Genomic DNA, 22,722 nt, shown 5'->3' with positions numbered 1-22,722 from the left:
TCACTCACTCACTCACTCACTCACTCACTCACTCACTCACTCACTCACTCACTCACTCACTCACAATTCTACACAAGCCAATTACAGACTAGACCAGAGAGTACATTCTTTGAAGCGTACATGATAGTGCGCTTTGGACAGCCAGAGCTGAGCCTCCCACAGAGACCAACTACAACACACTTCAGTGGGTCCTCAAAGCCTCACCTTTTATATTAAAAAAAGGGTTAACAATGCGTTCTTTTTCTTCACATGATTAAAGATATGAAGCACAGTAAAGTTCAGCATTTCCCAACATTGAACCAGTACACACACACACACACACACACACACACACACGTATGAACAGCATGAGCTTTGGTTGTCACATGGTTACGACAGTAGCGTTAACGGGGATGTGGCCTATTTCTTTTTTTTTAAGGATCATGAGCGGTACAGATGATGTAACACTCTGGGGGGAAAAAAAGTCTCATCATATCTCACGTGAAGCACTGAGGCTGGAGAAAAAAAAATTGGACAAAAAACCTTTTTAAAAATCATCCTTTCGACCCATATTTGTTCAGTCACATTTTAAAAACAGTGCCTCTTAACCCAGTGCTATTGACATATTTGGTTGCTATGAAAACAAAATTATTGTCTGCCGTTTACAAGTATGCAGCTTTTGCAGATAAAACGTCTACAGCATGAGGGTAAGTTTGACTACAGCTGAGCGGCCAGCTCACTGAGATGGTGGGACTGTGCTGACCAGGAGACAAGAAGCGGGAAAGGTAAGGCAAGGTGTGGGTCTATGCTATCTACTCCTGCAGTTTAAAAACAATACAGTATTTGTGGTCTGCTCTCTGGACCGTGAGAAAGCAGCATTGACTGGCCCAGCCAAAGCTAAGCACAACAACAACAACAACAACATAAAAAAAAAAAAAGGGGGTGGGGAACATAATGTAGACTAAAAGAAAGACTGTCATGTTCAGTCTTGGTGCAAATTACAGATTTTGTGTTTGCGCATGTGTGTGTTTTTCAACCTTCAGTTCTGTCTTGACAGAAGTAATCAGCTGGATAATTGGGAGTGTTTTTCACTGAAAAAGTGTGTGTGAGGTAAGCGGTAGGGGCAGAAATCACACACACATACCTCAACGTTCACCTCAAGCCCCTCTCCCCCCACACTCTCACTTTTAGCTCTCAAGTCTGCGTGTCTCTCGTTGGCCCGTGTTCCGTTGCCTTGGTCCTCTCCTGTCACCTTTTGAGGGAGGAGGATTTGAGTTTCTGGCTGTATCTGTGTATACGCGGAGAGCGGGAGTGCAGCTTGACAAAGAGCTCTGGGAATTTGTACTGAGGGAACATGGTCTCCAAGAAGCCCTCCAGGAAAACGTAGACAAGACGACGGTTCATGGGTTGGTACTGAAACATGTCAAAGACGCGCAGTATGCCCTTCCGCGTGGTGTCCGCCCCAATGATGTGCTTCAGCTCATCTGAGGCAGAGAAATAAATACCATGGAGACATCAGCAGTGTGCACAAAATTCACTCAATTTTTGCCCTGAGGTAAAAACCATTGTAGTATTTGGGTTGACCAGAAGGGGCGCTGTTATAAGAGGTTGAAGTCCTGTGTTTAAGTGCATTTACCAAACTACCCAGTTTAGCCCTCATCTGTGGAAGTCTTACTTGTTAAAAGTGAAAAATACAATTTTACACTTCCATTAAATTTCATATTCGTGTGACTTGTCACACCCAGTTATTACAGTTGGTGACAGTCACAGTGGCCACAAGGGGCAGCAATGAGTCCAATCCACACTTGAATACAAACGGAGAAAACGCACAAAGTGAGATTCACGCCTTATCAGATGAGCTTTCAAGTGTTTTTTGGCTTCAATGATGAGGACTGAATATTTAGTTTCAAGTTTATTGACAACAGTTCAACCTCTCATAAAGTGCAGCAATCCCAAATGGAACCAGGTGACAAGTGGAAAAAGTATGTGTGTGTGTGTGTCTTTTCACCTGGCATGATACCCAGCAGGCTGGTCTTAGCGGCGACTCGTGTCCTCATGCGGATGTTCTTGTCCCGACGGGGTGGCGTCTCAGCCAGAATACCATTGGGCCAGTAGGAATCCCTGTACAGGAGCGGAGATGCTGAATGTTACTCTCAAAACTCATCTAACAACTGCGAATGATTTTCAAGAAAAGGTGAGGGGTTACCTAAACTTCTTGACATAATCTGCCACCTGCTCTGGTGAGGTCATGTAGTCCACATGGTCCACAATTTTTCTGCAGAGACAAAGGGAAGATGATTCAGATTCATTTGTGTTGTGCGTGTGTGTGTGTGTGTGTGTGAGAAGCCAGTTATGCAGTGCTCTTTGTTTTGTGTGGAAGTCGACTGACGGACTGTGAGAGTTGACGTGTGTGTTTGTGTTCTTATCCTAATTCTGCTGTTTGTCCAAGTTGAACTGGTTTTCCCATAAATATACAGTTACATACTATGCATATTAGGTCATGAGTTGTTTGTTTTAAGTATCATATTTGGATTTACATGCCTAAAAAACAACTGATCTCTTTTCACACCAAGAGAACAGCTTAACATAATGGAACAAAAATGCAGAAATTTAATTTAAGTACTCTCGAAGAAAATACATCAAATTAACATTCAAAAACTAAAAATCATTCTTAAACCAAATTGGGTTCTACAATTATTAATAGATTTAGTTTGGGATAATTTATAGACATGTTTGGTTGGCGGGTATTTATATAAATGAGACACTAAAAAATATGCCCAGTGTATGGACTGTGTGTCCGTCTGTTCTGAGGACTTTGTGTGTCTGACCTGTTGATGGTGTCTCCATATGTTGCCCTGATGAGCTGCTGCAGCAGGTTCTTAATGTTCCTGCGTAGCCACTGGTTTTTCTCCTTGAGATCAAACACCTCGTCCATCAGCAGCAGCATTACCCGCAGTGGAATGTTATCATCGACCTGGATGCACAAACACGTGTGAATGACCACTTTACCCAAAACACAGGAAACAAACATCAAGCGCTCAGACTGCACACTGACTCACGTTATCGTCTAACTGAGCGGAGACTCGACAGTGTTCAGGGTCGATGTCTGACTTGGGGAGGAGTGGAGGCACCTGTTGAAGTAAAAAGAAGACACTGGATGGTTAGAGGTTGGGTTAACTGTCTCATCAAAGTTGTGTTGAAAAGTGGTGTCAGACATTTAGATATTATTCACAGATACAGCCTTTATTCTAACAAGTTTCATTGTCACCCTGGCAGGTTTGATCAGGTTACATGAGTTTGGAACAGGTGTAAAAATAGTTGGTAGTAGAGAAGATGCAGTGCCAGGATTTGTGATATTCATTAACAGCGGAATTGTGTTAAATTGAAAAAGTACAGGATGAAGGGCTAGTGGACTGTGGAGTATATCTATTATAATCACAGCCAAGTGAATATGTGAAAAGCTAAAAAAACATTTAGAATCGAACAAAAGAACAAAAGCAAGGATGCAAAATACATCAATGCAGTATCTGATGGCAGTACCTTGAATATTGACTGTTTGATGTCCTGGCCCAGTCTTTCTGACATGCGACCCATGTTGTCAGAGACTTTGGTCATGCCCTCAGCCAGACTGTCTGGCAGGGCCTTCACTGCATTGGACACGTTCCTCATGGAGCTCCGGAGAGGATTCACAAATGTGTCTATCTGATAGTGGAAAGAATCCAAAATAAAATGTTGAGGTTTTATTTTTATTTTTTAAAACACACATGCCAAAAGCTTAACTGTAAGCATTATATTTTGCAATTGTCTGTAAATAAATTACACTGAAAAACTTTGTCTTTAAAAACATTAAATGACCTTGCGTGCAAACTCTCCTTTGCCCTTGCTGTAGGCCTTGTTCTCCAAGAAGTCATAGACATAAGGAATCAGAGTTGGGCAGGCCTTCACCATCTCTGGGTTCAGCAGCAACTAAAACACACACACACACACACACACACACACACACACACACACACACACACACACACACACACACACACACACACACACACACACACACACACACACACACACACACACACACACACACACACACACACACACAGATGATACCCTCTCGACAAAATGATGCACAGCAATAAAGGTGTTAAAATGAAACACTATCACATAAAACTGGTACCTGTAAATAAGCATTGAGGTCCTTTTTTCTCTTCTCCAAGAAGTCTCTGTCCATGTTGTTGAAAGTCTTTTTCCCTGGCAGCTTGAGGATCGACGCCAGGTTCTCAAACTTAAGCAGAACATGCAAAACACAAGGAGACAACAGTTGTGGTGTGTTATTTCTGTTGTCTTTCCTCTGGGACCAGCTGCACTGATCAAGAAAAAAAAAGTCAGTTTTGTTCATCTGCTACACCAAACTCACCTGTTCAGTGATCCTCATATGGAAGTCATGGAAGTCAGAGTAGCGGCGGTAGGTTTTCCAGCAGTCCTCGCTGCCGTCTTGGCTGCGTCTGAACACAGTGATGGCGTAGAGTGCGTAGGTCTTACCGTGGTCGTTGCAAACCCCTGCAGCACCCCAGAAGCCGGGGAGACAAGCATCAGCTACCCCGCCCGCAAATACATCCAAAAGGGGGATGATGGATGTGGGGGTGGATGAAAGCAGAAGAAAGAAAGGAAAAGAAAGAAAAGTGTGTGCAGGTGCAAGGAGGAGGGGGTAGGAAGAACAAGTGAAAGAAAGAATGCAGTAAGGTAGAGGGCATGGAGGGGTAATAAAAGGGAGGAAAATGAACCAGAATGACAGGAAAGGTAAGGGAGAGAGGAGGAAGGAAAAGGGGAAAAACAGAATAACGGTGAAGGTGATGGAATGAAAGAAATACAATATGAGAACAGTATGTAGTGATACAGCAGACATGCAAATGAAAAGAGCTTGGAGGTGAAAAGTTGAAAGAAAAAACAAAGAGTGCAGGGAGGAGCAAGAAGGGACTGACAGATACCCATGTTTGAATTTGTCCTGCACAGGACAAATTCAAACATTCTTCAACATGAGCTGTTACAACACCCAAATACCACACCAAGCATAAGTCAAATAAATGTTTTAAACCCGACATGTGCACACAAGTTGCCAGGATCTAGCATTAATCCACAACCCTTAATCTAAGACTTATACTTGCAAAACCATGTTAAACACCAAGCAAAAACTGCCACTGTGTTTTATTTTTTGTAACTTAGAAGTGTACTGAAGACTAGATATGTGTGTGTGTGTATGTACCTGTGTCGGAGATGAAGGCATGTAGGTGCATAGTTTCATCATGGCAGGAGTTGGACAAGTCGTCCAAAGACTGAAATCACAAGAAATAATCATTATTATTAAGAAGCGACACAGCACATGTAGTGCTGCTTTTACTGTGCATGATGAGCTACAAAGATGAGCCAGATGTGTCTTCACATCTGCATTTCTAAGCCCTGCAACAAGAAGTGAAGACTCACTAGGTTTATGCTTCCTGTTGGAGAGCCATTGAAAGATTCCCCGTCGCCATCATCAGATCCCCGGTAGCTCGGCTCTTTCAGCATGTCCAGCTCTGCAAGCATGCGTACGTACAGAGGACTCTGCTTGAAGGAGGGGTAGAAGCGCTCATCACGCAGCATCATGTCATACACCTGTGGAAAAACATGTGAAACCATTTGTTAACAGGCAGAAAACAGGCAAGCAGCACATGTAACCAAAAGAAACTATAGAATAAAGCAGAAAACTAAAAGTTATGCAAGTAACAAACATTTTTTGATCTTATACATATAAAAGTCTGAAGAAAAGATTTAGTACCTTTCTCTGGATGTCGTCAAATATCTCAGGTGTGGGGTCTTCTTTCTGTAGCGCCTCCCCCAGTTGTATTACTGATATTTCATCTACTTGCACTCTGGGAGACGCCTGTTGGAGAGGAAAGAGTAGGAAAGGAAATAATCTGAAACGCCACAATACTTGTACATTTAATCTCATTCATGGGAGAAATGACTTGTAATTATCACGTGATGTTCACACGCGTCCTACCTTGTCAGAGAGGTATTGTTCATAGACACCCAGTGCAGCGGCTTTCAGCAGCCCCTTGGTGGCACTGGGCTGCTTCTTGCCATCTTTCTGCCAGCCCAGCATCGCCTCCAGCTGCTGCTGTGCCGTCACCCTGTAGCCCTCCACAGTGAGCCAGAAGAACAGCTCTGCCTGGGCCCCCGCTGCCTGCATGAAATCTGAATCAACAGACACACAAGTCAAGCCAAACAGTCTGTGTCTACTGTAGCAATTATACACGCACACAGTAAGTGCCACATTACCTTGAAATGTAGCACCTAATATGTTCGGCTGCTTGAGATGTTGCAACTAAATGTCCCTCTAGTGTTACATGTAATTTATAACAATCTTTCTAAACTGCTTTGGTTAATATGAAAACATTATGCAACTTTGCCTTTGGCAGCTGATAGTAAAACCCAGCTGTGAAATTTCTGATTTGGGACAAAACCTTAAGTGCAGCATACTTGATCCCACAGAAAACAGCAACTGATTATGTGTGTTTTTTTTTTTTTACATTTGTTTCAATCTCCAACTTCATTCTTGTTCTTCTACTAGAATGTTTTTCTTCACTGAAATATGGATCTGATAATGGGACCTTTCTCTCTTTATCTTCGGTTGGTGACTTTTGGTGAACAAACCTATTTTTCTAAAAAAGATGCCATTTTTCATTTTAAAAGCAGCATTAATTCTAAAATGACAGAACTAGTCATGCAGTCCAGGCTGCTTGCCGGTGCTCATTTTTCCACACCAAATCTGACGCAACTTGGCTTCACTCCTGGTTTGCAAAAAATGCATTTAGACACAGACACACATACACACTCAATCGTAATCTGATCTGTAAAGCAGAATGACCTATTAAAAATTCTGGCAAGGTCATGTGAGACGGAAAAGGAGTGTATCTAACGAGTCAGGTTGGGGTTATAAATTCTAGAGGAATGGAATAAGTTATGGATTATAAAGATGATTAACAGAAATGTTCAGGATTAAGGCCTCGGGATGACGACAGTGATGTTTGGCATTCGTGCTACATGTGATGATGCATTTCCAGAATTACCCATGAAGAACTGCAGGGCGATGTTGTGGACAAGGATATGATCCAGCGGAATAACACACAGCTTGCCGAAATTGGCTGCCAGCTTCAAGGCATCCACCTCCTACACAACACAGGGACAGGATAAGCGAAGTCTAGTACACGTAGCAGAATCAATACAACTGTTTTCTTAGTCTAGCTGATGCAACAAGACAAAACAAAACAAACTGACATCATGCAGACGGTATTTAAACATCATACTAACAAACATCACCAATGAAAAATCAAAAGTGCTGTTGATTACATCAAGATAAATAGTAATATATGACTTTATACATCTGCTTAAAGATGGCTCCTCCAGTGTCACCTGTGCAGCAGTTTCTCACCTTGCCCGAATGTAGTCTCTGGATCCTTGTTTCACACACCTTCTTCACAAACAGAAGACTGTTAATCTGGTTCTTGATTACATTGATGTCTAAAGGACAAAGAAACAAAAGGACGAGATGAGGAAGAGAAGAGATGAAAGCATTGCATTTATTTAATGTAACTTTTCAGATATCATTTGTGCTTCCTCCATGACAAATTAGTTACATGCACATGTAAATAAAAAAAAGTGTTCACCATCTCCTGCTGTGTCCAGCGAGCGGAGGTACTGCAGCTCCTCCAGCACTTTGTCCTTTACGGCCTCCAGCTCAGGAGGTTTGTCTGTCAGCTTCAGGATGTTCATGAAGGCTTCATAGTTACAGCTGGAATCCCGAATCTACATACAAACACACACATACACACAAACGCTGTTTCTGTCAGGATTGTTTCTTAGATACAGTCTTGCTTAGATATTTTTCTATTATTAGGTTGGAGGTATGGATGTATGTGACTCTTAACTCACCATCCAGATGACAAACTGATTGATGTAGTCTGGGTCGCTCAGCTGATTGATGAGAGGAAGCAGCACACCACGCGCCAGCACTTCCTACAGAAACATCACAGCACATTTTCTACATTTTCTCAGAACAATTTAAGATAAAAATATTCAGTCACATATTCCGTGTAGGCTTTTCTGGAGTCATCAATGGCTGGGAACCAAAGTGGCAGCAGGTTGTATGACATATTATGTGAATTAATGTGATTTTGTTACTTATATTTACCACTCAGACCATTTAAGTTACATGAGTTGTGATCATTCTTCATGCAGTGTAAGTGAGAGTGAGAGTGGTGTTAGTGTATCTTCTGTGCACTCACCCGTAGGAAGTATCTCATGTTTTTGTTGTGGAAATCTCCAGGAGGTAGTAACAGATACAGAAGCAACTCACACAAGTCCCGAAGGAAACCTGACACACACACACACACACACACACACACACACACACACACACACACACACACACACACACACACACACACACACACACACACACACACACACACACACACACACACACACACACACACACACACACACACACACACACACACACACACACACAGAGCTTATGTTTAGTTTTTACCAGCTTGAGCATGAACCAAAGTAACACATTTGTGGGAAGGGTTCTTCGTGACAGTGTGAAATGTAAGGTCAAGGAGGCTGCAGAAGTGTGTTTACCTTCTTCATCTTTGTGTGAAGTGCACACTACATCTCGACAAATCTTCCTTTCCATCTCCACCTCGGCCTCAAAGAACGAGTCCACCAGCTCGTCTGTTATGTCCCCTGTTCGGACATCGTTCGTCTTTACTGTCATTATCACCACTAATGTCTCATCATCTGACTTTATCATTAACTTCTTCAACTCAACTGTAACAAAATTTGACTGTGTAGTCCATCAAATGGTCACTAGACTCTGAACTGAGTGAGAAAGGAAGTGTGTATGAACTTGTGTGCTTACTTTGCTTGTCCTCTCTGTCAGCGAGGCGATCCTGGGCTTTTCGAAAGACACGTAAATGGGTGGCAAAGTCGTCCACCAGGCGAGTGGTGAAGTAAGGCTGCCAGTCCACCTCTTTGGACCTAGACACAAACACACACATAAGTTTACACAGAACACATTTGGCTGGTGTAAAACTTTAAATAAGAACATTTTAGTATATCACTTTAATTATAAAATTCTAAGTAATAATATATGCGTCTTGTACCGTGTGGAAAACTGGACAAGGGCATTCTGCAGCGTCTGTCTGATCTCTAATAAGAAGGACTCATCTTCGCTCAGAGTGTAGTACCAGTATTGGATATAGTCTCTCAGAGCAAATTGGATCACCTAGAGAAACAGAAACATGGAGTTGGCAGAGAGCGATAAATAAACAAGTAGAGGGGAAAGAGAGAAAGACAGAGAGAAACACAATAAACTGGATTGAGGGGGGATGGAAAGTACAGAGAGGTAGGGTGGAGCAGAGTTGACTGTAAGACGGGTAAATAAGACTTCTCTGAAAGAAAATCAAATCTGTTGATAGTCAATGTCTAGTACAAACAGCCAGGGAAGAGATTACTGGACTATGAGGTCCATGGAGACCTGGATAAATCAATCATGCAGCTGTAAGTCTGTTACACACAATGGGGATGCATCTGAGTAGTATGATTAAATCATGTCAACACATGAATCAGTGTAACCTGCTCTGTCTGCATCTGCTGTATGAGACACACTCTCTTCATATCTACAGCAAGTAGCAGACAGTATTCTTAAAAAGTATGAATATGTCTTATTCTTTTAAAACCTAAGTTAGTTTATTTCATCAGCAGAAACAGGAAACGAAACAAAGAAAAAAAAAAAAACAAGGCCACAAAATTATTATTTTTAGAACGTGACGAAAGTTAACCTGATGTCACGGTAGCTGTGTGAAATCTCACAGTACAAATGCTGCTGAAATGATTAGTAAGCGTTCTCAGGGAGGAAGGGAGGACAGAAACACCATAGTAGAGCAGTGTCATCTGACCATCCCAAACTGCTGTGTCTGCACTTAATTGCGCCGGCCATGCTGCTTTGCTGTGAACATCATGCTAAAAGCTTGTTTTCTACTGCAAGTGTTGTGAACACAGAAACGCGTGAAAAGAAAAACTGTGACTGCCAGACAAAAGCCAGTAAGCCCGTCTTCTCTGTCAGTAATGCTGACAGACTAACCGGCATTTAGAGCGTCGATTTACTAATGTGTGAAACTGAAAAGAGCACATCATCAGTTGAGTCGCAGCTAGTCTTTCAACCCACATGAAGGAAAGAAATTTGGTGCAACACTGACAGTGTAACAGTATGTGGGCTTTCAGTTCCACTTTCTGTTAGAACAGTTTTCAGACAATCTTTTTCTTCTGTACAATAAGTTTGATAAGATTTCATAAGTCCACATAAGTGCAGCAATATCTGCTGGCATGATTTAAGTAAGAATATTAGAGCTGCAACAATTAGCGGATTAATCGATTAGCTGCCAAATGTTAAATTAATCACCAACTATTTTGATGATCGATTAATTGTTTTTATTCATTTTTTAAAAGGAAATGTTCCTACTTCTCCGATTCTAGCTTCTCACATAGAAATATTTTATGGTTTCTTTAATCAAGAGTCGTCTACGACAGTAAACTAAACAGCTTTGGGTTGTGGACTGTCAGTCAGGACAAAAGAAGACTTTTGAGAATGTCACCTTGGACAGTGATCAACATTTTCAGAATTTTTTGTAAAAACAACTAATTGATTAATTGAGAAAAGAATTGACAAATTAATCCATGATAAAAAATAATCATGATCAAAATAATCAGTGTCATGTCTAGAGAGACAGTGGTGATATTTACAGCCCAGCATGAGGATAAAAAAAGAAAAGAAATGAACAAAAACTAAAAATAATCTGTACAGGAGACTTGCCACGAAAAAAAAAAAAAAAAAGCCCCCCCATCCACCCTCACCCTAATGTAAATGTAGGAGCAGAAGTGAGATTCATTCAAGTTGAAAAAATGTTTGTGCAAACGTGTACCAGCAACATATTTTGTAACACAATATGTTTTAATTAGGTTAGTAAGTTATTTTTCACAATGTTTACCACAGAAAAAGCAGCTGATTATGTGTGAAAGTATGTTTTCCTTTGTTGGAAAAACAGATAGAAATCAGCAGGCATACATATGCCTATATATCAGTTAACAGACATCCTGCTCAGCATTAATCTACTGACACACCAACCACAAGGAACAAACTTCCTGTAAACATGAGGCACAGATGCTTTAGGGGGTCATGCAGTGTTTGATGGTGGTTAAGTGGCTGGCCAGGACCAGCTGATTGGTCAGATGGTGACTAAAGTGGGCCGGTGTCCAAAAAGTCTTAAGTGTTACTATTTATTGCCCAGTGTTAATCCTGTTATATTTGTTTCTCTCTTTAGTTGTTGTCTCATTATGATCTGAGCGGACTGAATGAACACAAACACGATCTATATGTTATAAAGTAAATTCAAAGTTATCCACAGTCAAACAATGATTCAGGGTTTTTTTGTTGTTCTAATTTATTAGTTTATAAATATGCTAAATGTATTGGGGGAAAAACTATTACCAAGCTGGTGATACTATACAAAGTGGCAAGAAAAATATAAAATATAAAAATAATCATTAGTCATTAGTCATTAATACAAGTCACATCTAATTTTTTCTTCTTCTCTGCATTTCCCCATTTTGACTGTCGAGGTTACAAACATGTTGCTAGTGGAGCTTTGACACAGGTGCCAAATTTACAGGAAGTCATGATATATACCCCATAGAAACACACACCTGTTGTAGTGGCTCATCTATGAAACTGGAGCCAGTCAGTCTCCTGTCAATCTTTATCGGCTTCATCTCCAGCCGCATCTCATCCAACGTCTGAAAGAAACAAAGAGATGTGGTGAAATGTGAGTAATCCAATCAATAAAAACTTCAATCTGCTAACTGGCAGTTGATTATCATCTAATTAATCCATTTTGTGTTGGTGAAGTCAGAGTGTGTGCGTTTACCTTCAGTATACCAATTTGAGTGGGCGGCAAGTAAGAGTGCTCGCACTTCTCCAGGTGTTTCTCGGAGTTGATCTTTCCATAGAGCAGCGTGACCGCAAAGCCCCTGGAAAACAGAAGTGAGAACAAGAGACGATCTAAATAACCTGCTCTATGTATCTTAGGTTTCTTGTGGTTACTGAGAGGGAAAACGTTTATGTAAAGTCATGAAACTCTTCTCTCACCCTCCAATGAAGCAGAAGATATAAAAGGCCAGGTAGAATATGGCAAAGGGTCCAAAGGTGACGAGGAACAGCACGACTCCAAGACCCCCCCATCCCCAGATGGACAGACTGGCCTGAAACACAGAAAAAGACAAAACAAAGGATAAATAATCCATGCATTTCAGCTCATGCTAAACAATATAGCCTGGCTAAATGTGACTAATGGGCTGTAAGTAGTAATCAGTCCTACATTTTAAATTTTGATTCAAACTGCTCAGTTATATATGTAAACGTATGATTTATATATAATTTACGAATTGCCCCTGTCAGTACTCCATCTTAAAATGGCTTGTTTTTTTCCCCTTCTCTTAGCGCCATCATAAATTCCCCATATACTATACCAATAGAGCTTCGCTGTTCACTCCATTGTGAAGGAAAAATAATCAGACCAGACAATTGTACTGAACAGTGACGTCATCTGCAGAACAGAAAACACACTTGTCTTCAGCTTTAGAAGTTGGCACAGGAAACAATTATTTAAAAATGACCCACTGTGGTGTGTTGTGTTATTAGAGAGTATCACACAAAGACTGTGTCACATCCCATGGTTTTCCTGTTATTGTCAGTGCAGGAAACCAAGCTCTCGTTTCCAGCTAACAACTCTGTCCCAGTTTTCCACATGAGTTATTCTAGTTGCTGTGTAAATTGTTGGGGACAATTTTAAATTCAATTCCAAACCACGCTAATGCTACAGATGCAACGACTGCATTTGTAAAAACAGCAGAAAACTTGATGTTACTTTTACCTATTCAGTCCTTGAGTCGTGGAGTAAAGGCCCAGGCTTCAGACCACGCTGTGTAAGCAGCACTGGCACAGACAGCAGGGCTAATATTCAGGTCAGTTCAATGAAGGCTAAGAGTATTTAAACTGGCAGTGGCCTCCATCATAGCTGCTGCTGAGTAAAACTTTATTGATCCCACACATTTACATATTTCACCCATGACATTCAGAGCAGGTGATTAGATATTTTGCATGCGGGGGCGTATGCTGGAGGTTCCTGCTTATAAAATGTGCAGTGTCATGAGATAACGCAAGAAATTGCATTTATCTACGCAACCCATGGTGACACCAGATAAACTCCCTGAGTCACTCACACACTGTGACTGTGGCAGAAATAGGAAGAGGCACTGACAACAGGATGATTATCACTGATGATCTTCAGCTGCCAAACATTCATACTAAAGTCCGCTAAATAATCAGATCCACTGATGGAGCCAGAGAGGCACAGACCGAGACACTAACACGTTGTTTTCACTGCCGCCGTCAGCTATGGACAATTGGATGACACACATTAGACTCGCTGCCAACTGTGTCACATTTAGAAAAATGTGCCAGCCAGTTTACTGTGTATAACATGACCGCAAAACACAGGTACGCTTCAGAATCAGTGGTGAGCAAACACGAATAAAGTCAGTTTAACAAAAACATGTTAAGCTAAGGGTAACCTGCGTCTCTGCTGACATGCAAATCCAACATTTGATTTATGATAGAAAACACCTCAAAAACTCTTGAGAAGGAACCACTGAACACATCTTGCTGCATAAGGCAACTGTGGTGGACAATGATTATGAATTTCATTATCCTTCATTTCATTATACTTCATAAACTCACTGGGATTGTTTTGGTTCATGGTGAGAACATTTCAAGGCAGAGCTGAGCTCCTGCCAAGCGCACATGAAAACCTCATGACTAAGATGTCCTGTAGTTGGTTTTATGTCCACTTCTGACCAGAGTATCTGCTGATACCAAGTGCCAACACCAGTAGAAGTAATCCCCTGGCCTGTTACTGGTGGGCTGCGTATGGGACAGCTATCTCAACCATATGAAAGCTCTTCCCAAAATATGAATAAATAAATCATTCTCAACATCTCATCCAGTTTCAACACTTTAATGCAAAGCAGAATTAGAGATTAAAACTGAAGTAACTGTAATTAAAATACTCCAAAGAGTAGCCTGATATCCACAATAACTACAACTTTTTTTTAATTAAGCGTGGCCTATTTATTCCACACAATATCTGGACTCTTCTGGTGTTAGCTGTTGTAGTGTGATTGGTTGTTGTTGCATTTTGTGCTGACAGCCTGTCAGCGTTGATGTCTTTATTTCAACTGGCTGCTATTGTTCTGCTCCACGGTGCATCCAAAGCACGAAGGGTTACAGTAAAGAAATCAGATCTGGCTCCATTGTAGCCGATAGCAGTCAATTAAAAAAATTAATTGACTGGTTTCAGTTCAGATCTTTCATATCAGCTTGTGACATGCTCAGTCACCACACCGGCTGATAACACAGCACACTGGAAAAATTCAAACCTGATGCTGATGGCTGCCATTGACTCTGACCTAACCAGCAAATTGTAAAACCACATGTACACAGGTTAAGGCTTGTAGGAGTGTAGGCTGAGACAAGACAGCAGAACTGGTTTGAAACATATGGGGTTAACAGCATCTCAGAGCACACCTTGGAAAATGATGACGCACAGTAGACAGTCACTTAGTTTACTAACGTTGTTATGAGCAGGAAATATTAGAACATGTTTACATGCAATGCAATAACCTGATTACTGTAAAACCCTAATTTACAGTACATGCAGATGGTCAGTAATCGGTTTCATTTCCTACTACCACATCTACCACATTTTCAACCAAGGCTGGTGTATTTTAAATGTTTTAGTTATATAAGACGTTGTAGACTTCAGTTTCCTTTTTTCTCAGGTCATTTGGTCTGATGGAGACACAGTGAGAGTATGCAGGGTTTTTTAAGCTGTGGCTACAAGCTTATTTAGACTTATCTCAGTTTCATTCATACACTGCAATTATTTTGGATAAAAAAAACAGGCATTGTTAACGTTTCCTTTCATCATTGTGCAGTACTTTCTTGTCTTCAGTCTTTGTCATGCATATGTGCACTTGCAAAAAAAAGCCCCAAAAAAACAAGTTATGTATCTAAACTGTGTGGCGACTGCTTAACCCGCCAGATTAAGAAAGCCAGGTTTCTTATTGACAAGAAGTTTAAGAAATCGGGTTATTCCATGAAACAACAAAAAATAGCCAGGAGCTTTTAGTGCATGTCAACACATGTTTCTGGGCTGCAGAATGTGTCCAAACTGGCTTGACTAGTCCGCTTTCATTACGTCAAAACCGGCTGAGACAAAGTCAGGTTTAGGACAGTTTAGGAGTAGTAGAAATACAAAGGAATTCTATTCACCCTGCCTCAAACTTTAACCGTTTTTTAAGTATCTCTGACACTTCACAGGCAACTACAGCACAGTTATCCGACACAGCGTTGTCGCCATTTACAAGAACACAAAAGGTAATGACTTTCATGCAAACCGCACTGAACAGTGTGACCGGTAGTAACACATCTCCTCTGTTTACCTTTCACCCACACAGCAGAAACAGAAAAAGGCAGCTGCTCCACTGCTGGCAATGTTCAGAGGCTTTCAGCAGCTCACTGCAGCCATCGCTGACACTATTATTATCATCATCAGGTCAAAACTACATGCTAACATGTGACTCTATTATACACAAAGACAATAACTGTGACAATAAAAACCTCATAACTGTCTGTATTATCCCTATAGTGTAGAAACTGCATAATGCATCTAATTTTGCTGGGATAGTTTTTAGTGCTGATGCATATTCCAGTAAATACTGCAGTTAAAAAAATATTTTCTTTGAACAAATATATCATGAGATGTAATGACAAGTTAAAGTGTAACTTTTAGAAGATAGAGGGAAAGTATCTGAATGTAGTTGATATGGGAAAAGGAATTCCAGCGTGACGTCAATGGTGCCAGTGAGCGGCTGTGAATGTGGAGGCTATCAGTAGGGCTGTGTGATGAGGTGATGAGGCTGCCGAGGCTTGGCTCTGTAGGAGAGATGATAACCGACACGCTTGAGTCATTACAGCTTACACTGGATTTTAAACATGAACCATCTGTTCCAGTGATTAACACCCGAGCCCGTCGGGAACACACACACACACACATAAACATCTAAGCAATTCCTTACACAACCCACAATAAATGAACACACAAGCCTAACAATACGCAGTAGTACAATGTTTCACAAGCATTTTAATCCTAAATATGGGTGGGTGACACGTAGGCCAGACGGCATGGCTTAAAATAAAATCGTTTTACTTTTGAACAATTTCTGACTGTATAAATATAGTTAACATCTTGTTTGTGAGCATTTCATTCAATAAAAACTTAAAAAAGGACATGTAGCACCAATTTTAAAGGCTATCATTGTTTTTTCAGATCTACATGTATCTTATCAGTGTTTTCAGATGATTTAACCGGCAGACTGTCTGACTCCACAGTCTGCACCTCTCTGTATCAGAGTTTATGTTAATGAAGTGAGTCAAACATTGTTTGTGAGAGAAAGATAACAGATGGCTTCACATTATAAGAAAACCTTGATTCTGCTATTCAGACCTTTTACATGCTATCCAAAAATGTACAACAAAACATACTGGATTAATTCAACTGATCTCCAGCCTCTGTGATAAAGGTTTCTATTGAAAAAAATGATCAAATTGATTGATTAAAGTTGATATAATGGCCAAGAATCAAGTAGAGGAATATTTACTGTTCAAACTCAATTAACCCCAAAACATTTTATTACTAAGCTAAGCTAACCAAAATTGCAGCTTATGTTATGTTATCACAATATTGAAGCAGTGCCACACAGAGGCAAGTCTTCCTGAGAGGCACTCAACTGTTCGATGCCCTTGACTTGAAATACATTAAGGCATACACACGCAGCCTCTTATCAGTGTCTTGGAGATTATGATTTTCCAGATCTCCTGGTGCAACTTGAACACGACTGCACACACACAACCCCAGCACTGCACATACATACTTATGGGAAGATCTGCTCAAGGGTGAATATTTCTATTTTTGAAAGTCTGCAGGCGCTTAGCCGCAAGGCCGATCGATGTGGTGGTCATTGGGCAAGAGGTTAACCCAGCCCATTAAAGCTCTCCTCTGGGAGATCCATGGTTAATGCCTGAGAGAGAAAGTGAACAGGGCTGACTGGTCATGCTGGTCTAATCCTCCAGGACCACCATGATAGAAAGAGCTTCTATATTAGGTTCAGGATTAGTTCTTAAGAATGAAAAGAATAAACAAACTGAGGCTGTGCATTTATAATAACTGCACCAGTAATGATGGTTAATTCGTTCATATACTTTAGTTACTGTTGTCTTGTCAGTCTTTTCTTTAAAAAAAAAAAAAAAAAAAAAAAGACCTGCTAATCAATTTGGAGTGACAGTAGGGTCCAATGCTGTGTTTTTTGATGGCAGGTGTAACCTTGTGTTTACATTTGAAAAGTGATACTAACATGTTTAAAATTCAGTAAATACTGTTAAAAATGTAGCTGAAAACCGGTTTACCAGCATGTTTCACCCTTTCTGTCCTACGAAGATGGTCTTCACCGTCAGGTGGAGCAACAAGTATAGCAGGAAAGCAGACAAGAGTCAAAATGACTCAACAGACCAACAATCAACAATGAACCCAGCAGCACTAACCTGAACAAATATATGACCATGATAACTGGATCAACTAAACCTCTTTTTTTGTCATTACAATTAAACTAATAGTTTTTTATCAGTAGAGTACTTCACCTTTAACAGATCTGAAGTACCACTTAAAATGTAACAAGAGTGGTATGTGAGGGTATACTATGTACACACTTAGCCCTGATATGCATTTAAATTAGATGTCAAGTGGGACTAAAAATGAATACAAAAACGTCCAGTCACCAACAATTTGAAGAGATCATCATCTATAGCCACATCCACAAAGTGCACTACATTTCACCCTGTGTGATCATGTGTGTATGCTCACAAAAAAAAAGAGGAAGTATTTTAAATTATGAGGTGGTAAAGACCACACAGTGTAATACTGTGTGTATACAAATGCTTACCTAACTACATTAACTGACTGTAATGTACAGTCAAATTTAAGTTAGATGAGTAGAGAAACATAAATATAGTTACTGAAGAGTTTGATTAGAATGAAAAAGATGTGAATCATATGCTGGGACCTTCGCAGTCACCAGATCTCAACCAACATGAACACCTATGGGAGATTTTGCAGAGTGGATTACACAGCCATCATCTAAACACCAAATAAATTAAAATGTTTTGGAAGAAAGATAGCTGCTTGCTGATTTGTGGTGGGTCAACACCTTATTAAGAGACCTCAGGTTTGTTCTGATGTGTCAGCCATCTGTAGCACAAAAACCCAACAAACACAACCTGTGGCTACAGTGAGGTACCAAAGCCAAGTACTTCTTGGCCAAGCACTATGTTTTCCCCTATTTTTCTGTCCAATTTAATGTATCCATTTCCCTTGTGCTGGAGTTTGACTCTGCTAACTCCGCTGTTACCCTGGGGAAGGTGAAGTCAGCCACATGCTTCCTGTGATACATACTGAGCCCCCAGTTACTTCTTTTCACCTTTTAGTGAGGAGTTACTCCAGGAGGGCGTAAAGAACTGAAGGCTTATGTAACATAAACACGAGAATCCACCCCACTAAAAGCAATGACTGGACCAGCAACCTCCCACCTGTAAACACTGCTCAGAGAAGTCATCGACACACCTACCAAGAATTGAATTCCAGCCCTGCGATAGTAGCTGACTGAACTCCCCGTGCCACACCAAAACTCAAACAACAATAAAATCCATGTTGACTCATGTCCAATCCTGATGCCACATGTGAACTACATTCTGTCTCAGCATGACATGGACAGACAGTGGATATAGCTGGACACAAGACAGAGGTCTGAATAGGGCTTAATTCTTAAGATGTGACAGCTTGTTTGGCGGGGCGACGACTTCTACTGACAGAAGGAACGAGGGAGAAGGGGACTAGATGACAAGCAGGCCTGATGTGACAAGTGTGCTGGCCTTAATGTCCACCGAGCTTTGATTAAGACACCTTAATGAGATTTGGTCAGGGGTGAAATACACCGAGATAACTTTGTATGCCTACGGATAAACACACACAATCGCCCTACAAACAAACCAACTTAGTGTACAAGGGTTTTATTCGACAAGCTATGTGGGTAAGCAATTTGCTCAGGTGAGTATATCAAAGTCAGCCAGAAAAAAAAGTTAATGCCACTGTCCACAGCTAAACTTGATCACACTATTCAATAAGCAACAAGTATGAAAAACAAGAGCAACAAACATTCGAATAACAATTAACTGTGCAAACATGGCTTTGACATCACATGACACAAATATGCAAATCATAACAGACAACAAATAACTGACTAAAACAAACACTGTCATTCACAGTCCCAGCCTTAACCCCGGAGGTGAGGCTGACAGAGGGGGTAGTTAAATGGACTGAGGATAGTAGTTTATTAGCAGAGAGGATAGGCCTTGGATGATGATGATGATGATGATTGGAGGGAGACTCTGTAATAAATGTGAGACCGGCATCTATCCCAGTATGTCTGACCTCACTTTACACCTCACATCCATAATAACAGTGACACAACAAACCTGGTTTAAAGCCAGACCTCATCACAGAAACACATGCCCATCATTCACTCCAGACTAAAGGTTACTCAGGAGGTACACTTTACAAAGAGCAAGCGTTAAGCTACAGTTTAACACCTGACTGCATATTATACAGACGTCAGTACTCCCTGTCAGACATGAAGAATAGTGCAGTGGCAGCTAAAGCCTAATTACTGAGGCTAAACCTGTACTTAAACTGCTGGAGAAGTGCCAGGATGTGGTTAGGTCACCTGCCACTCAGGTGAGGTGGACAGTGTGACCTGTTTGCTTATCAGCAGATGTAACGGCCAGCGCTCAACCTATTTAAAACATGTCTATGCATTCAGTCAGGAAACAAGCATGCACTGAGAAACTGCATCATGTGACAACTGTAGCAAAAGTACTATGTCATCACAAGTCACACTGAAAAAAAGGGACAGTCAAGGTGTAATCGGTATAACCACTGACCATCAACAATGAACTGAGAACATCTTATTAATATTTGAAGACAAGCCTGTGTTAGGCCAGTTGTCTGACTGGCAGTCTGACTACCTAATGTCACTGAAAACATCTCGACTGGACAGCTGTGCATTAATGTCTCAGACTCAATGCACAGCTAAAAGATGAGAAGGAAATGCCACGACATACATTATGATCCTAACAAGTAGCCGTCACTGCTTCTTATCAGAATCAACTTTATCTTTATTGGCCATGTATGTTTACACATACGAGGAATTTGACTCCGGAATATTATCTCTCTGTGCAACAACGCAGCACTCTTCAGAAATATACTAAACGAATGACTACAGGTGATACCGTCTCTGTGAACTATAAACAGGATCTAAATAGTGCAAAGTGAGCCGGGATTAATGTTAAATGGTAAAAACATGACGTTACTTTATATGCATAAAGTATCAATGTAGTAGGGAACATGAATGGCATTATGTATGCTTGCCACCAACATAAATTGTAGCTAACACTTAGAGAAGACAAATAAGTAAACAATAGTCCACAACTATGCAGACAATCACCCCTGACACTAAACTTTCTTTCTCGTTTAACGTCGGACGTCAGTCTCTCTACCTGTGCAAACAGCTAACGCCCAGCTCACCTGTGTTTGTTGTGATGTAGAAACTCGTTGTTGAGGGACGTTACTCATAATCTAAACGCATATTACCGACATTGCCGATGTCGAGCTAATTCCAGTACGGTGTTGACAGTACAGATATCCTAAGCTCTGTGTATTAACGCAGCGTTAGCTGTGTAATCCCAGGTTGACTGCCACTTATGGCAGGCAGCCTTTCTAGAGACACAGAGGCTGTGTGCCGCCCGTCCTCTCCCCGCTCAGGCTCTGTGTTTACCTGCGGGGCTAAAGGCGCTAGCTGCTACAAGCTAACTAGCCCTGTCTATCACTGGAAAACAAACTACAGTAACGATAAACGTGTCTTTTCCGCCAGTGCAGACTTACCTCTGCAAACATCGTCTAAAAGGCTGCGAGTGCGGTGGCTCTGGCTAACCCCACCACATTGTTACAAACGAATAAGACTGTTTTTCTCGGTTAAAATCGCTCGTATTCCCAATCTCCGTACTCTCCTCGGAGCGTCGCCATGTTCGCTGGGTTTACGTCCGTCGGCTGCCCCGTTTTTCGACGTCGTGCTGCGATTGGCTGTCAGGCGATTACGCAGAAACACACCCGTCACTGATTGACAGACACAAATACAGTAATAATCACTCCTGTAGCTTTCATACAGAGTTATCACCACCATGAAAAAAAAATCACTGTGCAGTTATTCACTCTCAGAAGCGACTCTCAATTCTTTTGGAGGTCCTTTTCCCCCAACACTTTTCCTAACACTCTATGTTTACAAAGAATTATGGAGGATATTAAGGAATTTCACAGCAAGATTACTCTTCAAATATATGTTCTTGCAACATAATAAAGACTGCACTGTAAAATATTTTATTAATTATTTAATAGGCTATAGTTAATATGAAAAATAAATGACTAAATTGAACTGAATGATGAATTATTTCATGTTAGGCTACTTATATTCAAGCAAACATAACTTGAATTCTGTGAGATTAATTGGTAACAAAAAACTTTTTAAAATATTGTGATGATTATTTAATAAATAGAAAATGTGACCCAGAGCACAATTTAACTTATATGATGTATATATCTGTGAGTCTGTAACAAAAAGATACAATTTTGTACCTTTATTCTGACATGATATGAAGTTCATGTGTGACAGAATTAGAATTCCTACATGTGCTACAGCTATGCTTTAATAATATTTTCCCCCTGATATAAGACACCTAGGCCAACGAAAGTTCGTTATTAGAAGACTGCACAAGCAAGGCCAGAGTGCACTCTCTCTGATTACATGTTTGACAAGTGGCTCCCTGCAAACCTGGTGATAATGCATAATGTATTGCCCTTTCAGTGGCACCTTGAGATAAACCTTACACTGCCTGGCAAAGAACGAGAAGCAGGGAGGAGAACAGAAACAGAGATGCAGTGACAAAGAGTCCCAGAGTGACTGAAAAAGATTGCTAACTACAAAAGATCTCTGTGCTGTTGTAAGTCATGGTACCTGTCTCCAGATGAGCAGAGTCCCAGCTGGGTCACACAGCAGGAAAGGATGAAGCAAAATAAAGTCGCTGGCTGATCGGTGTTCAGGAGAGTGGAGCACGCTCACCAGGCTGCCCATTCTTTTAATGTCGAGCTGCATACAGAAGAGATCTCCCCTGCCCTCTCATGTTTCTTGTGCATCTGCCTGTCTCTATCTCCCACTGTCACACACTCACACTGTCACACACACACACACACACACACACACACACACACACACACACACACACACACACACACACACACACACACACACACACACACACACACACACACACACACAGAGTCAAAAACACATAGGCAAGTT

At 41.0% G+C, this 22,722-nt stretch overlaps 1 protein-coding gene across 2 annotated transcripts; it reads right to left on the bottom strand.

Annotated features, from left to right (window-relative positions):
- Positions 1-402: 402 nt before the first annotated feature.
- On the bottom strand, positions 403-21,388 carry snx13 (sorting nexin 13). 2 transcript variants are annotated; one of them, XM_062435967.1, is made up of 25 exons: positions 21,252-21,388; positions 12,230-12,342; positions 12,009-12,111; positions 11,788-11,877; positions 9,189-9,310; positions 8,945-9,063; positions 8,665-8,769; positions 8,304-8,392; positions 7,951-8,034; positions 7,686-7,824; positions 7,451-7,539; positions 7,089-7,188; positions 6,020-6,213; positions 5,795-5,899; positions 5,461-5,631; positions 5,243-5,312; positions 4,397-4,539; positions 4,157-4,264; positions 3,835-3,945; positions 3,520-3,681; positions 3,039-3,110; positions 2,808-2,953; positions 2,186-2,254; positions 1,988-2,100; positions 403-1,463 (listed from the first exon to the last, which is right to left on the bottom strand). In XM_062435967.1, exons 1-25 carry the CDS (start codon positions 21,261-21,263, stop codon positions 1,228-1,230), a joined length of 2,865 nt encoding a protein of 954 aa, XP_062291951.1. In that variant the 5' UTR covers positions 21,264-21,388; the 3' UTR covers positions 403-1,227. The 2 variants fall into 2 exon arrangements, with proteins under 2 accessions (XP_062291951.1, XP_062291950.1); XM_062435966.1 differs by having other exon boundaries at positions 20,895-21,382.
- Between the last annotated feature and the right edge of the window lie 1,334 nt (positions 21,389-22,722).

The sequence above is a fragment of the Scomber scombrus genome, chromosome 16, assembly GCF_963691925.1.
Source record: "Scomber scombrus chromosome 16, fScoSco1.1, whole genome shotgun sequence".
NCBI classification, from domain to species: domain Eukaryota; kingdom Metazoa; phylum Chordata; class Actinopteri; order Scombriformes; family Scombridae; genus Scomber; species Scomber scombrus.
The sequence above is the reverse complement of the archived record's forward strand: the minus strand, read 5'-3'. Positions and strand labels throughout refer to the sequence as shown.

Bases quoted from the DNA above. Each gene is read 5' to 3' on its own strand.
- snx13 (XM_062435966.1), bottom strand. From the start codon at position 20,942: ATGAGTAACGTCCCTCAACAACGAGTTTCTACATCACAACAAACACAG. The intron at 12,343-20,894 runs GTGAGCTGGGCG...TCTGTGTTTCAG, and splicing joins CTACATCACAACAAACACAG to GCCAGTCTGTCCATCTGGGG. The intron at 5,900-6,019 runs GTAGGACGCGTG...CCTCTCCAACAG, and splicing joins AACAATACCTCTCTGACAAG to GCGTCTCCCAGAGTGCAAGT.